General features: G+C 42.5%; 1 protein-coding gene across 1 annotated transcript in view; it reads left to right on the top strand.

Moving 5' to 3' along the window:
- Positions 1–16,548, top strand: part of zgc:153039 (uncharacterized protein LOC767698 homolog) — an 82,045-nt gene that overhangs the window by 54,813 nt on the left and 10,684 nt on the right. The window contains exon 10 of the mRNA XM_034700926.1: positions 13,337–13,529. Within this exon, the coding sequence (XP_034556817.1) occupies positions 13,337–13,529 (193 nt within the window). The remainder of the gene's footprint in view (positions 1–13,336; positions 13,530–16,548) is intronic.

Genomic DNA, 16,548 nt, shown 5'->3' with positions numbered 1-16,548 from the left:
TAAATAAGAAAAAACAAGTCTGTAAAAATGAGTTTAAAGAAGTGATTTAAATGATGTCACTGACTCTATAAGGCTCATATCCTCAGGGAGATTGTTCCAAAGTCGAGGGATGATGGAGAAATCAAGATCACCTCTTGATTTGAGCCTCGACTTTGGAACGATCATAAGAGCCCCACCTGAGGATCCAAGACTGCGAGATAATACCCTCCAATAACTATGAATTAAAGGTGTAGAAGATAGCATACATTACATCTATTTTATCATTTACCTTAAAGAGTTAGAGACTTTTCTTTCTTTAGGGGTATTTTAGTGCAAGCCATCAACAGGCACTTAAAAACACATGTTTATATTAGGCTTGAGATTAAAAGACTAAATCCACAGTTAGCTCACATATGGAGCAGATAAAGAAAGCCATCTTTAATAAACAGAGACATCCTGCAGCTCTGAGGACGTGTGCACAGACAGATCTGATTTATTTCCAGTTAAAAACATGAAGTGTCTTCGATATGTGACGTATACGTATTTTTGGACCATCAGAGTGATGAAAAGGAACTTCCATGCTTCTGTACATTTAGCCAATCCTTAAGAGGCAGGTTTTCTTTGTTGTTTTGTTAAATAATGCAGCGCTGTTCTCATGAAGTCTGAAGCTGTGAATGAGTTTGATAGTTCCTCTTTATTTTTCCTCTGCACTGTGAACATCAGTGCAGAGTTTGGCGTGTGCACAATGAGGAGTTTGTTGTTGAAGAGCGAGTGAAAAACTTTGTGTGCAGCAGACTCAGAGTTCGCTGTGTTTCCTCTGGTGTCCTCCATGTACAGCAGTGTGTGCTATCAGCTGCGGCCTTGTTATCACTACGTGACCGCTGGCAAAGGCTACAGGACACAAAGTTAGCAGCAAAACTTTCCCTGCCGTGGATCTCTCCTCGCCCTGTCAGCGGGGAGACTCGGGGGCCCTGGAGCTGATAAGACGGCTTTTTAGTCTGGCCTGCCGCCTGCACCGGGTCTCCTTCTTCTTCCCCTGAGTTTCTTAATTCTGCTACTTCATTGTTGCCGTGTCACCGGGCGAGTTTTAACGCCAGTTGTTTTTGTTGTGTTTATTGGTTTATTTATTTATTTATTATTTCTTGAGCTCTGTGCTTCTTTCGCTCCGCTCTGTCTGGCTCTCTCCCACGTCTCTTTCCAGGCAAAAGAATTAAAAGCCATTTAGCGCCGTCTCTCCCCCTGAGAACTGCTCTGTAATTAGCATAACTAATTTAGCAGAAATATTTCCCTTTCTCGAAAATTTGCTGTTGTGTCGGAGAGGGGAGGGATGAAATGATGTAGCGGAAAAGATGTCTGCTTAAGTGTGTGTGCGTGTTTGCATATGAAAGTATACAACAGAAGTGTGAAGGTATGCAATTTAAAATCCTGTTTGTTTGTCTGAAATCCAAGTCACGCTGTGTGTTTTTTCTGATTATTGATGTGTGAGTGCATCTGCCTCTTGGACTATCTGTGTGTGTGTGTGCCTGCTGGTAAGTATTATCCTTCATTTGTGTGTTTGCAGCTTTATCTTGGTGTGTGTGCTTTGTGTGAGGAGGCTTCTGCTGGCTGCAGCTTTATCAGCCGCGGCTCCAGCTGTGTGCGAGCGTTCCTCTGGGGTTGCTCTGTGTCCTGCTGCTGATGCCGCACCATCACCAGCCACTCGGACTTGTGGCTTAAACACACATGAACACACAGGCGTAAACACACAGTTGTGTAGTAGTAAAGGGTCACTGGACAGGATTCAGAACACTACTAAGCGCCCCACGCTGATGCCAAAGGATGTTTGTGGGAAGCGCAGAGCTCAGTCACACACAGGCGACGACCTTCAGTCACAGTGTGCCGCTCCGAAAACAACTGGCTGCTCTACAGAAACACATTTCACTCTCTGTACCTTTACCAGCTTGGTGCCATCTGATGTCCAAATTACAGCCTCATTCTCCAGTGCACCCACGATTGTCCGTGTAATAATCTGTGTGAGCTGACCAGCTGAACCATTAGCTCCAAAAACAAAAACATTGTCCTCTGCACGCCCTGTCCTTTTTCCAAATAAAAGTCACAGTGCTTTGACAGATTGGGCTGTGTAAAAATCCAGATGGATCATCAGCTGTGTGTGGATGCGTGAGAGGAAGTGGGTTGTTAGAGGCTCATTATCTCTTAATAGAGGGGTATGACTTAATGATGGTTGAGGATAAAGGTGCCTGCCTCAGCTCTAAAAGGTCCTCTTTCATACTGTCCTTTCCGGAAGCTAACTCTTTACCATTTATCTCAGATCTCTGTCAGGTATCAGCTCTCATCCTGAATCCCAACCTTCATTGCTGAAGCCATATTCCCCTCAGTCTGTTCTCAGCTACCGAGCCAGGACTCACGATTGGGTTGCAAAGCCATTTTTTGTGGGTCGTGGATGCGTGCCCAAAAGTGTTTGCTGAGCCTTATTTCTAAAGACGCGTGTCTTATGATGAATAAAGATGCAGAATCTGTTGGCTCGAATCAGTATTCATGATTAAAAGCATTCTGGTGTCCGATTGTGGAGTATTATTCTTCATTAGCGATTCGGTGGTCATTAGCTGTGTGCAGGAAAACAGCTTGTTTAGGGGCAAAAGAGGTGGAACTGTAATCAATCAGGTGTCTTTTAAATTCAATCTTTCTTTAATTCATCTTTAGATAATTACCTTTTATTCATGTCTTCAAAAATGACTCAACTCAATTCTCATTCTGGTTTCTAAGGGTTTTAATTGGATTGTAAACAGACGATGAACAAAAACACAGTCTTATGGCCAAAGTCCACCAAATTAATCTCCAGGCCATCACAGCACCGGATCTGATAGATTTCTATTCTAATCGATATGTTAACTTCCACTGGATCCGCTCTGTTGTGTTCCGGCAGGTCAGAGCCCTCCGGATCAGATACACAAGACCTCTATTTTTGCCGGATGCTGGAGCACGACGCATCAGTCTCAACAGAGCAGATGGAGCGGGACAGGAAGTCAGGCACCAAAACAAAATGAAAACATCCGGTTCATTTTCAGAATAAAACACTCTGTGTTATCACCAGATCGTATTTCACTTAACTACAACAACAAACCGTCATGATGAGCGGAGCCAGGCCTGGAGTCAACAGGTCAGAGGTTTTCAGAGGACCAGAAAGACAACATGGATTAGGAGAGGAGGAGGAGAATCCTTGATTCAGTGATTACAGCTGGAAAACCTCGGTCAAATGACTCCAGCTGTCCGGTCATCCTGCTCCATGCTGCGTTCTGAAAACGCAGCTGGTGGATGTTGACGGACGAGACAGAGCCGGACCGAACACAGATCTGTTGGAAGTCCCGGGTCAGAGACTTGATCGAACCAAGAACCTCCATCAACACTCCTCTTTTGAAACACAAAGAATAAAAAGTAAACAATCAGAAAGGAGGCCGTATCAAAGGAAGTACTCTCACACTTTGGCATTATACAAAACCTGAAGCAGATACAAGCTCTTAGTATCGTAACCACACTCTTTGGTTCCACTGTGGGGAGGTTTACGGGCTCACCAGATGACCTGAGGTTGATCCCATCATGCAGCTGTGTTCAGGTTCCTCTCAGAGGTTATTATTTTGAACCACTCTGATCCAATATTAGGCGATATCTTAAGTGACTGGTGTTGTGCCAGCGTTGGGATTCTGCCTGACGTAACGTCTCATACACTCACTGACCTCTCACTTATAGAACCGCCTCCCCTCTGCTGGCAGCTCCAGTCTCTGAGAGTGTGTGTGTTTATGTCTCTGTGTGTGTAAGGAGAAAGTTTCTGTCCCCACTTTCCCTAAATTATGACGTGTTTTTTGGCGAAACGCCGGGTTTCCTCCCTCCGTCTTGGTCGCGCTCCGTTTCTTTTTCTTAATGTCTCTAAGGACTTCATTGGCGGCGGTTATTTCATGCTGCTTTTGCTGCGTCAGCTAAGTGACATCAGTCGCTGGAGAACAAGAGAGAAGGCAGAATGGGGCGAGAACGGGGTGACTCGGTGGAGGGACCGCCACCACTGAAGGCGGAGGGACAGAAGAGATGGGTGGGGGAGGCGGGCTTTTATCGTAATTACAGCCCCTTTCTAACAGGATGAGAGAGTCGTGGACTCCAGCGATACAGAGAGATCAAGTCCACAAGAAATAAAAAGAAAATGTAAAGACGGCAGGCTGATGCAGTGAAGCCGTGGACACAGGCTCGGAAAGGCCTGATAAGTCAGGATGGTATAGTCATCCACATAAGAAATTATGAACTTTCTTCTGACTCTTATCAAGCCTGTGTCTCAACAGTCTGTTGAGACATGGGCTTGTGTCTTTAAAACTCGCAATGAAACCTCCCTGACTCGAATTAAAAAGACGTCAACCACCTAACAATCAGGGTTCCCACGCGTCCTGGAAAACCTGGAAAACCTGGAAAACAGTTGACCAGTTTTCCAGTACTGGAAAACACCTGGAAAATAGTAGAAAAAGTTAAATGTCCTGGAAAATCACATAAATTGTCCTGGAAAATTATTCCAACATGACTGCATGTGACCTGACATGATTAAGAAAACACATCTCCATTCATTGAAAGCTGAGTGCACGCTGTGCTGGAAAAGACAGTGACACAGACCGGTCCGGCTTTTCTCCCTCACTTGGTCATAATCATGCATTCACAGAAAACGGGGCTATATTGTTTATGTTTTATGGTTAATTAACCTTTTGGAGTGCTCCTTTGATTCAAAGAGTCTTATATTGAAGTTAAAGAGTGACCAGCGGAGTCGGGCAGAGACCTCGGGGGTCTGTATCTCACAACTTTCCCTCCAGGCTGAGAGCTCAATTACCGTACTGTAGCTAGTAGGAGTGCAAACTCCTCATAGTGAAAACAAACAGAACAAAAAGAGCGACACAGCTGCACAGAAACTGCACGTTGTTGACATCACTGATCACAACAGACATCGCCAGGCAGGAAGACTGTTTAAACTTTTTTAAATCTCTTAGAGATCTTCAATACAGAGTGCGTCTTGTATACCGGTGCGATTTCTCAGGAGTTTACGTTAACTCAAATAAACATTTTTATTTGAATGTGACATTTACTTTGTTTTATATTGACCACTTTGCTGGATGAATATGATAAAGCAGGTATATTTTGAGTTAGAGTTGAGTTGAGAAATATTTGTGGCCATTTTTGTCATTCAGTTCTATTTAGTTCAATGTATTCACTGATCCTCTGATTATTATTATTATAATTTATTTCAGTAAGGCAGCTTCCAGAGTCCTTTGCTGGCGCTTTTCTTTTTTACTTAGCTGATTTTATATTTTTTGAGAAAAGAGAAAGCTGAGATGAGAGTTGCCCATAAATTTTACTTGGTTATTTAGGAACTAAATTTAGACTGTCATAACAGCTTGATCATCGCTGAAAATGTCCTGGAAATGTCCTCGAAAATAACCTCTGGTAAAGAGTAGGAACCCTGAACAATGTTTAGAGCTTTCAACAGACAAATCAGATCTGGATGTTAGCGCCTCATAAATGAGCTCAGTGAGTCTAATGATGAATTCTAGGAAGCAGGTTTATAAGTAAGGTCTGTCAGCGTGGAGTTCAAACATTTCCACTGATTCAGTTTCTTACATCAAACATCTGTTTTCAGATATTTAGCAGGGTGAAGGAATTCATTAAGCTTGTGAACTTAGGTCTGAGTCCCTTGGTTACGGCCCTGAAGCCCCACCGAAACGAAAACTCTGAATTTGGAGCATATATTTTAAGTTTTGATAACTTGGTCTGCTGGTCTTCGAGAGGAGGACACATCTGTTAATAACTTGGCTCCAGGTAGAAACCATGTAAATGATAAACACTTTGGAGCAAGGTCAGCATCAAGCAGCAGCCTCACCGAGCAGCAGCCTCACCGAGCAGCAGCCTCACCTCTCTCGAGACACAAGAGGAGAATCCTGATTTTAAGCACTAAAATGCTTCATGCTGGAGTTTCAGCATGGAGATTCCTCCAATTATGTGTTTGTCATTTCTCTTAAATGTTAATCTTAGAATAGTCAAATGTCAGATTCAGTGAGCCACAAATCCTTTAGTAAACTCTTCACAGCAGGCTTGTGTTACGAAGCTCTGCCAGTGTAATGCTTCAGTATGCCAAACAATGCCAGAGGGTGAAGAGAGGTGAAACTCCTCAGGGCTGAGTTTGATATTCTGCTCAGAAAGAACAACTTCAGCAACATTATGATTCTGACTCTGAGTCCCTTTTATTGGTCTGAAATAAAAATATATCGAGAATAGTCTGCAGAGATCTTAAAGAGAGATGTTGCTCTGAGTTTATCTGATGAGGAACGTTCTGTTTGTGTTGATTTGGACTCCCGGTGGACTAAGTGAAACATCTGATCCTTTCCCTGATCTTGTCCTTTGCATGTGTAGGTTGTGTTTTCTGACGTCCTGCTTTCTTTAGCATCCCAATACATCACTCACTGTGAATGTTTGCCATGCAAGAAGTAAAATAGGCTTTATCTCAGCGTGCTGCCAGTCGTCTGGTCTGACATCTACCCTCCTCTTATACCCCTTTTCGACTGAGGTAGTTTCAGGGCCGGTTCGGAGCCGGCGCTCTATTGAGAACCATTTTTTCGTGTTTGGCCTGCCAGTGAACCGGCTGCCAGCCTGGACAACCGGTTCCAGAGCGGCTCCAACTCTTTGCTGGTCTAGAACCGTGAACCATGAACTGCTAACCGCTTACGTCAGGGGCGGGGGGTGGGGTTGTCGTGATGAAAAATGCAAACCAAACATGTTTCCGCCATTGTCCAGCAGCGAAAAAATAAGAGACTAATGGATTCCAAGGCAAAGCAGTGGTCGGCCGAGGAAACGAGCTGCCGTTGTCCGCCATTGTTGTTGTTGTGAGGAAAAGTTTGTTCTAGCGATGCTGGGAAAAGCGGTCAGGTAAATCTGACGTCATGACGTGCCTCTTCCACGGGCTCGAGTGGGTGGAAAAACACACGGGTGCCGTATTAGTTCTTAAGTTCAACCAGCTCCAAACAAGCGTGAGCACCAGCCCGGAAATACAATTCTTCACTCGTTTTTGTACCAGGCTGTAAACATGTTTATTTCTGCTGTAAAGATCGTCTTCTTTGAATGGGTGTGTATGTAATTTTCTATGTTTCTGCAGCCAGCCTCTAGTGGACGCTTGATGAACTGCAGTTTTTAGCACTTCCGCTCGGGCATCATATTTTAAGACCAGAGGTTTCTGCTTGATTCCTGTCTCATGTTCATCTCATGGTTAACTCTGTCTCCTCAAATATAAACCTGGTAGTCTTCCTGTCTTCTCACTTCAACCTTTCTTTTAGTAGTGGTTCCTGTTCAGCTCGTCTGTAACAGCCTGAGAGTGTTCAGGAAGCAGCTCTGTCATCGGAGCTGCATTGTGTAATTACAGCTGAGACTACTTTAATGGCTGTTTATTCAAACTGCTGCTGTTATTACGGGGAAATTGGGGTCAATCACATGATCCTCCAAATACGGGGGGCCTCCATCAGCTGATCCCAACACCACTTTTCACACTTTACTGGCACAGGCATGTATGAAGGCAGACTTTCATGAGAACATATGTGCATTAAAAACAACAAACACTCATTTCATATAAATTCAAGGCGATTCATACAAACCCTGAATTCACAGGAGCTTATTATATATGTGCTGTGTTTGCTTTAATTGCTCTTGTCCCGGCATTTACTCCACATTTAATTTGATACTGCTGTGAAGTCTGGCATTAGGAAACGGCTCAGTGTGTGTGTGTGTGTGTGTGTGTGTGTGTGTGTGTGTGTGTGTGTGTGTGTGTGTGTGTGTGTGTGTGTGTGTGTGTGTGTGTGTGTGTGTGTGTGTGTGTGTGTGTGTTTGGAGAATATGAGAGGAAGTCATTATGGCTGCTTTAAGATTGATATTCAGATTTCACTGAGGTATCAATCTGAACTCTTTAAAGTATTTCTGCATAACTCTGGCACAAATGGAATTACTGAAATGTGTATTAATTTAAAACTTTGATTAGAATATAGAAACTTAACTTACCATTGTTACTGATGGTTACTGTTCCAATCCAATAACACGGTCAGGGGTATTTATGTCTACTTTGCTCATGTGTGAGTATTTCTGCATGAAAGACATCAGCTGCCTCACACTGTTTTTTATTAGTGTTCAGTTTTTAAGTGGTTGTGCGGTGCTCTGGTTTCACCACCTTCACTTCAGCCAATGTGCAGTTCCTCAAGCATCCACTTGAGGCTTGCTCCAAAAGACAAGGAAACCCCATTAGAGTCCCATTTTTACTGCAGAGTGAGACATATTTACAGTAGGGCTTTGGTCTATCTGGCTTGTTTCTCCTCTGTAAGAAGAGTTCTGTTTTTAAGGCTTTTTTTTGCCTTGTAAGAGGTCTACAACTGTGAGATGGCCACACAGCCAGGACACCAAAAGCTCGCCACCTTTCTGCTGGTCTCTAAATCAGCTGGAAGTTAACTCAACTCATTTTTATTTATAAAGCACCTTTCATACATTCAATCATGCAGCCCAAAGTGCTTCACAAAAGAACAGAGACAGAAAACCACAGCAAGAGGTAAAATGATACAAGACTAAAACAAGATTGAAAATGAAATAAAATCAATTAAATAAAATCAAGTAAATACCAGAAAAATTAAATAATTTTAAAAGAAGAAGATAGAATAAAATTAAGATAAATAAATAATGATGCTAAAACAATGGTCATAAAAGTAACAAAAGTAATAATGTTAACTTGAGTCGACATTTCCAGTCCAGTTACTACTGCTTCATAACGCCACTCCAGACATCACGCAACAACGCCCATGTTTCATAAAGTCTGTAGATTTCACAAGAAGAGACAGTCTCAGTCTGAACTACAAGAGCATCAGCCACATGTCAGGGAAACAGGTAGCAAAGCTAAAGAAGTATCCAGAGGTTAGTTTTAGAAACACTGGTATGCTAACGACAAAAATACGCTGCATGAAAGAAGCTGAATGGAAGTTATTTTCTTTACTTATATTTAATATATGTTTTTTTTTAAATTAGGAATAAAGTTGATCAATATATCCGAGGAGCCAAAGTTGCATCCATAGTTTTTTTCCCCCAAAGACTCAACATTAACACTCCTATAAGATTTAAAAAGCTAGATCCAACAAATGTTTGATGTTTCTGCTCACAGAGTCACTGACACAATGATTAATTGTTGAAAAATAGAACTTTTAATTAAAGCAATGTGACATCAAGAAGAACGAACATCATGAGCTTCACTAGTTTGGTATTTACTTTAGGACTGGATGCTTTATTCTTTAGGATCCTGACATGTTGTACCTTAGTACTCCCTGACTTTGACTTTCACAATAAGTTTCTAAACAGAGTCCTCATATTTAGTTCTTTAAAGGTGACATATCATGCAAAATTGACTTTTTAATGGTTCTTTACCTGAAATATGTGTCCCTGGCATGTCTACAAACCCCCCGAAAATGAAAAAAATCCATTCTGCCCCTGTTTTGATTTCTACACCTTTCTGTAAATGTGTCTAAAACAAGCCGTTTCAGACTTCCGTGTTTTTGTTACGTAACAACAATATCCGGTCTGTCACGGAGTCAGAGCTCGGAGCTTGTTCAGCCCATAGACTGTATAAAATAATACTGAATCCCTCCCCCGTTTTTCATTACCTGCACAAATGTGTGCTAACAAGGAGCTTAGGAGTGAGGCATGCTAGTTGTAGGCTGTCTTAATAAACACAAAGGTCGGTTTTACTCCCCACGTCTGCAGATTTGAAGATATAGTGGATGATTTTTATTTGTCATGGATAAGTGCTAGCGCTAATTAGCATAGCCACATAGCTATATGTTCATAGCTGTAGCTGTAGCTATAGCTGTAGCTGTAGCTGTAGCTGTGTACCAAGACACACGTCGACATACTGACAAATAAAACAACAAGAAACACTAAATCTGTGACCAATCCTTCATAAAAGGTCCTGCTGCCTTTCTGGTAGAGGTCGGTTTTACTCCCCACGTCTGCAGATTTGAAGATCTAGTGGATGATTTTTATTTATCATGGATAAGTGCTAGCGCTAGTTAACATAGCCACATAGCTACATGTTCGTAGCTGTGTACCAAGACACACGTCTACATACTGATAAATAAAACAACAAGAAACACTAAATCTATGACCAATCGTTCAGAAAGGTCCTGCTACAGGCGCCTCTCCGTCAGGATCAGATTCAGAGGGTTGAAGTTACGCGATCTCCGAGCAGCCGTGTATATTCAGCCAACATGTAAACATTAGATCAACGTGCTGGAGAGCCGAGGCACATCCACTTCCTGAGGGGGCGTGGTCAGAGAGAAAACAGAGTGTTCTGATGAGGAATGAAGAAGAGGACTTTTCAGGCATGCCAAAATCTGATCTCAAAGTGTTTTTTTGAGCATAAACTTTAAAGACATGTTTTGGGGATCTCTTAGACCAATATATATTGATGAAAAAAGCGTGATATGTCCCCTTTAAAAGCTTCCTGCAGAGTTTGATTCCTCTCAGGGTTGCAAACTGTCTGGAAGAGTAATTCAGACCGTCCTGGGACGCTGAAACTCTCCTGTCAAACCCAGACAAATGAAATTCTGAGCAGCTTTTTCAAAGATTCCCTCAGTGTTGGTAAAGTTAATTCACTTCCAGATGGCTCTTTTTAAACTGCTCAAAGTTTAATTCTTTACTTTCTTAATGTAAAATAAGAAGATTCACACAGCGTCTTCTTTGCACTTCACCTGAACAACAAAGTGTCTTTAGACCCTGTGCTTTAAAGACACACTCAACTCAATGTACACAAAGAAGTGGAAAGTTTAGAGTTCAACAAAAAGCACCGCATCATTAGAAATAAGTGCTGAATCATGTAAGACCTCATGTAAACCAGTGTCCTTGATATTCCCTCTGCAGCTGTGTGTCATATTTTGGTACCCAGCATTAAGAACATAATTACGAAAGTGTAATGACTGAACCTTTCTTTTCTGTCCCTAAACAAACACCTCAAATTATCAACTCCTCCAGGTTGGCATTTCCATGGCATTACATCTGGAAACGAATAAAGAGTTAAATTTCAGGACTAAAGAGGATCAAAGTGTGTAAAAGATCAAACGTGGTTTTCCTTAAAAACTGTAATGCTGTCTGACAATGGACTAAGCAGCGTGGGAATAAGGTCAGTAAGCGGTAACACCCTTACTAAATATATTTCTCTGCCCTCGATAGACTTTAATAATTCAGTATGAAATTCTCTTTTCATTAGCTTGTGTAACCTCGCTGCATGGAGGGAAATTTAGATTTCATTCAGACCCATTTTCACTGAAAATCCTCTGTGCTTTGTCAAATCTTACTCAGTCGAAGAACTAAGATTTGGGAGGGGCCTCTTTACATGTGTTTGATGACACGGCACATTTACAACACTCTGAAAGGAAAGCTTAGATATATGGAGAATGTCAGATACCTGGTAACGCTATCAGAAAATTATCTCAGTTTGACCTTGTTGACAAAATAATCAGGCTCAGTATTTAAGTTCCAATAAGTCAAACGGATACTAAGTTAGTCTTTATCACGTCTTGCATAAATCATCACCAATCCCATCAATCTCTGACAAATGAAATAGTTTTTCAGGTATTCTTCATGATACTTTGAAGCTTTGAACTTCATTCACACAAGCTGGTTACCATAACCGTGTTAGCTTTTTAATGATTCTAACATGTAAGGGGTTAAATCCCTGTTAGGGCTGTCAAAATTGCTCCAAAATGACATTCGAATATTCCCATAGGTTCGAACCATTCGAATATCTATATTTGCGCATTATGTCAATTACAGGTGGACAAACTAATACAAGGAGACATGACTACTTGTATGTGTATTTTTATTTGAGATATAACATGCCTAAAACATACCTACACATTACAAAACAAGTAAATGACCTAATGGTCTATACCGTAACACTTTGAAGACCTCTCGCTCGCTCTCTCGCCCCCCTCCCCTCTCTGTGCGCAATGCGCTGAGTGAGTGCTGAACAAGACTGTGCGAGCATTTTAAGGTCCCGACTCTTGTCCCTAATATAGGCAGGCTTCATTCAGTTATTGAAGCAAATATTAATAACATTAATTGAAGTTAAAGTTAAAAATGAAAAAGTAGTCCACTTACATTCTTGACGCTAGTATGAAAAAAAAAAGAGGCCTGACAAGTTGTTTGCCAAAAACATAAGACAGTCCACACGTGAAGAGGCCAGTGCCGATCTCTTTTTATTCACTATATTCCCAACGGAGGAAAAGACGCATTCAGAGCGCACTGAGGATCTGGGGACGGAAGGATTTCTCTCTGCCGTTATCTTCACGCTGTGCATGTGACTCCTGTGACCTGTCCCTGACCCGTCATGCGGTGCGCCCACTCGCAAAGCAGCCGCTGATGTGTTTTTTTCCACAATCGAATATTAATTTGCAGAATCGAATCTCCGTTTTTTTTTAATATTCGAATATATATTCGGATTTAGAATATTCGTTGACAGCCCTAACCCCTGTGAGCTGAGTTTTATTCTAGTCAATGTGATACCTTCCACTGGATCCGCTCAAGGCTTCTATTTTTCGTTGGATGGCGGAGCACGACACATCAATCTCAACAGAGCAGATGGAGCGGGACAGGAAGTCAGGCACCAAAACAAAATGAAAACATCCGGTTAATTTTCAGAATAAAACACTCTGTGTTATCACCAGATCGTATTTCACTTAACTACAACAACAAACCGTCATGATGAGCGGAGCCAGGCCTGGAGTCAACAGGTCAGAGGTTTTCAGAGGATCAGAGAGACAACATGGATGAGGAGAGGAGGAGGAGAATCCTTGATTCAGTGATTACCGCGGGAAAACCTCGGTCACATGACTCCAGCTGTCCGGAGGTCCTGCTATGTGCTGCGTTCTGAAAACGCAATCGGTGGGTGCAGCAGAAGTCCAATGTTATCAAAGCATGGCTGCAGGCACAGTGTTGGAAACCTGTCTCGTAAATTGCCCCTAAAAGGCCTTTCCAAGCCTTTTTAAAGATGCAGTTTCCCAAATACTGACTGATCAGTAAGCAAACAATATTTTGTCTCTACTGGGAGACCAACTCTTTGTGCGACGCTTTTAACCTGATGCAAGGTTCAAATCAAACTGTGATTTAATGTTTGAATTTTCCTTTTTTTCTTTGCTGATATAATCTGTTTCTTCTTGACCTGGTTTAATCACCAAATCATTCCCAACAGTCACAGCTCTTATTTATCTCTAAGACTTCTGTAACTATAACTTCCTCCTCTCCCCTCTTCTTGTCTCCTCAGGCCCACCTTCCGTTACTTCACCTGGCACACCTGCGTGTTGGGCATCGTGGGCTGCGCTGTCATGATGTTCCTGATCAACGCCATCTACGCCTCAGCCAGCATCGCCTTCATGCTGCTGCTGCTTCTCGTGATTCACTACCTCAGTCCCACCTCCAGCTGGGGCTACATCAGCCAGGCTCTCATTTTCCACCAGGTCTGACACACTCACAAACACAAACACACACACACACATACATACAATCTCAATACTGCATTGTCATTACCAGAGCAACTAAAATCTCATCCCCTCAGCTTTACAAGTGCCTGTTCCTCTGCCAAGCAATCGTTCCATCAGGTTTATAGAGACACGCAGACGCACACACACACACACACACACACAAAAACACACACAGACAGACTGATGTTTGCTGCCTCTCCCACAGCCAAACCCCCTACATTTAACACACATCACACACACACACACACACACACACACACACACACACACACACACACACACACACACACACACACACACACACACACACATTTCCCTTTCTGCCTGTTTTTGCTCGAACATAAACACAATACTGCCTGCCTGTTCCTACAGCAGCTATCTATCATGTTTATATCAGGTTCACCAGACACACACACACATACACACACATCTGCATCTTTTCCCTCAGCAAAGCTCTCTTCATTCATCATACACACGCACGCACGCACGCACGCATATACACACACACATACATACACGCACGCACGCACACACACACACACACACACACACACACACACACACACACACACACACAAACACGCACACACTGAGCTTTACATCATCCAGCACTCCATGTCCTCTATCTGGCGAGCCTGTTGCTCTCAAGGAGAGGGGGCACTGTTGCCAGGAGGGCCCGATGCCGAGGGGATCAGCTGCCAAGGCTGCGGGCAGGGGTTGTGGGCAGGGAGGATGAGGGTGGCTGGGTTTGCCAGCAGCTTGTCTGGAGGCAGAACATTATTACAACCACTTAACTTATTGGGCTTTTCCTCCTCACCCCTCCTCCCCTCACCCTATCCTTCTCTAATCCTGTTTTTCCTTGACTCCTCCTCTTCTGGTGTTTTTCTGAACGCAAGCTGCGAGGGTAGCAGGGCCAGAGGGGGGGGGGGCAAGATGTGCCACAGCCCCCCTCTTGAATACGATTGGTCAGCCTCTCCTTTCAGAGTCAGAAGGTGATAGGTAAAGAGAAGGTCAGACAATATCCCGAGGATGTAGTTCTGGGTGCAGTGAGATGGGTAAAATTTAATATAAAAGTCATCCAATGGCGAAACATCTCGCAGAGAAATCAATGATGAAATATTTAAAAGATGCTGTTAGGCCTCAGGGAAAGGGCATGAAACTGTGATCCCAGCCTATCATCAGAAAGTAATGGGAGTTAGCTTATTAGTACCATGGATGGATTGGAAGCCAAGGGGCACCTGGACCAGGGCTTGTGCATAAGTGACTGTTAACATTTACTGTTGGAAAGTCAATCAGTTCACTGAAATGAGACGCAAAGACAACAAAAATACACAGAAACAGCTTGAAGAAGGTCACAGAGGATACAGAGAAAACAACCACAAAAAGAATCAAATATATGAAACCAAAATATCTAAATAACAGGAAAAAAGACCAGAGAGAGGTCGAAGAGAAGCACAATGAGAACAACATACCAAAATACCAATACTTTAATACCAAATCATGCAAAACAAGAGAAAAATGGGACCAATTCACTACAAGGACGGGCACAAGAGACACTCAAAGAGCACAAAGACACAAACAGCAACCACAAACAGATGCAACTCCACTATTATGTTATAAAATATGACTAAGAGCCATTAAATTACCACTTGAAGGTGCACAGAGACCAAAAAAGATCACAAAAGGCAAAAAAGTTCTGCACAATTGCCACACAATAATCTAAAATGACTACGAGTGACTAAAAGAGAGTTCAAAAAGAGCACAAAGATATAGAAAACAAGCTTTAGGAGCTGCAAAATGGCAATAAATCCATGCAGAGACAGATGGCTATACAGTAAGGAAGAAACAAAATGCCAGCATATAGCTGCAAAAAGACCAAAAATGTGCAAAAAAGAAGCGAAAAGAGATGCAAAACTACCTCAGTGAGGCATACAAATGATCCAAATGGACCACATATGCACCACAATTGAAAGAAAGAAATAAAGAGCACCAAAATAAAGGATGCAAATGACTTTTAAAGTCCCCAAGAACATGGACATGCAATGTATATGCTAAGGATGCACAAGGACCAAAGTGTGCAACAAGAGCTCAAACAAATACTTAAAATAGATAAATAAATTATTAAAAAAGTGATGCAAAATTACTTTGAAGAGATGCACAAGGGTTAAAACTTGAGTTAAAGGACAAAAGTGGTGAAAAAAGACACAAAGTGAGCACTTTAAGATGCAAATGAGGAAACCGAGACACAGTATGTAAAGTGGAGATGTAAAGGGACCAAAAAAGACACAAACTGACCGCAAACTTTCATGTAGAAGCTAAAGCTGAAGTGCCTGGCTTGGATCCCAGTCCCATTAAAACTATTAAACTAATTGGTCTAGCAGGAGACTCCAAATGTATGCATGTACATATCTCCTTCATGTCTCTCACTCCTCCTCCCTGAAGCCTGTGTGGCAGAGTGCCAACTGGGTGACATTGAAGCAGGGAGAGGAGACACAGCAGCTCACAGGAAAATAAAACACACTGCGAGATAACGGCCGGATGACAACAGTGTTTATGAGAAAAAGAGAACGAAGGAGAAGACAAACCGAGGCAAGAAATGCTGATGGTATCGTGGAAAGGAGAGATAGAGGCAGGCAGAGGGGATGAGTGATTGAGAAACTAAGTGATGGATGAGAGTGACGCGACAGAGGAATAATGATAGCCTGATGGATGAGAAGACGGGGGGAAATGGAGAGATATAGAGAGACAGATGATTAGATGAGTGGAGGCAGTTGGACGTAGCCTCGGAGGCCTCGTTTTCTTCATTTTTATGGCAATTACGGGGCGAGAGCATGAAAACAGTAACGGTGATTATCACCGTGATAATGCCAGAAATAGCTGCAACTTCACTTTTAAATGATGGCTGTTTAAACACACGTGAACCATCTGCAGCTTCAGGACTCTGACCTCTATTATAATTGCTCAGACAGTCATTATTGGCTGATTTTTCTTGTTA

The sequence above is a fragment of the Notolabrus celidotus genome, chromosome 14 (assembly GCF_009762535.1).
Source record: "Notolabrus celidotus isolate fNotCel1 chromosome 14, fNotCel1.pri, whole genome shotgun sequence".
NCBI classification, from domain to species: Eukaryota; Metazoa; Chordata; class Actinopteri; order Labriformes; family Labridae; genus Notolabrus; species Notolabrus celidotus.
Note: the sequence above shows the minus strand (reverse complement) of the source record. Positions and strands in the feature narration are given on the sequence as shown.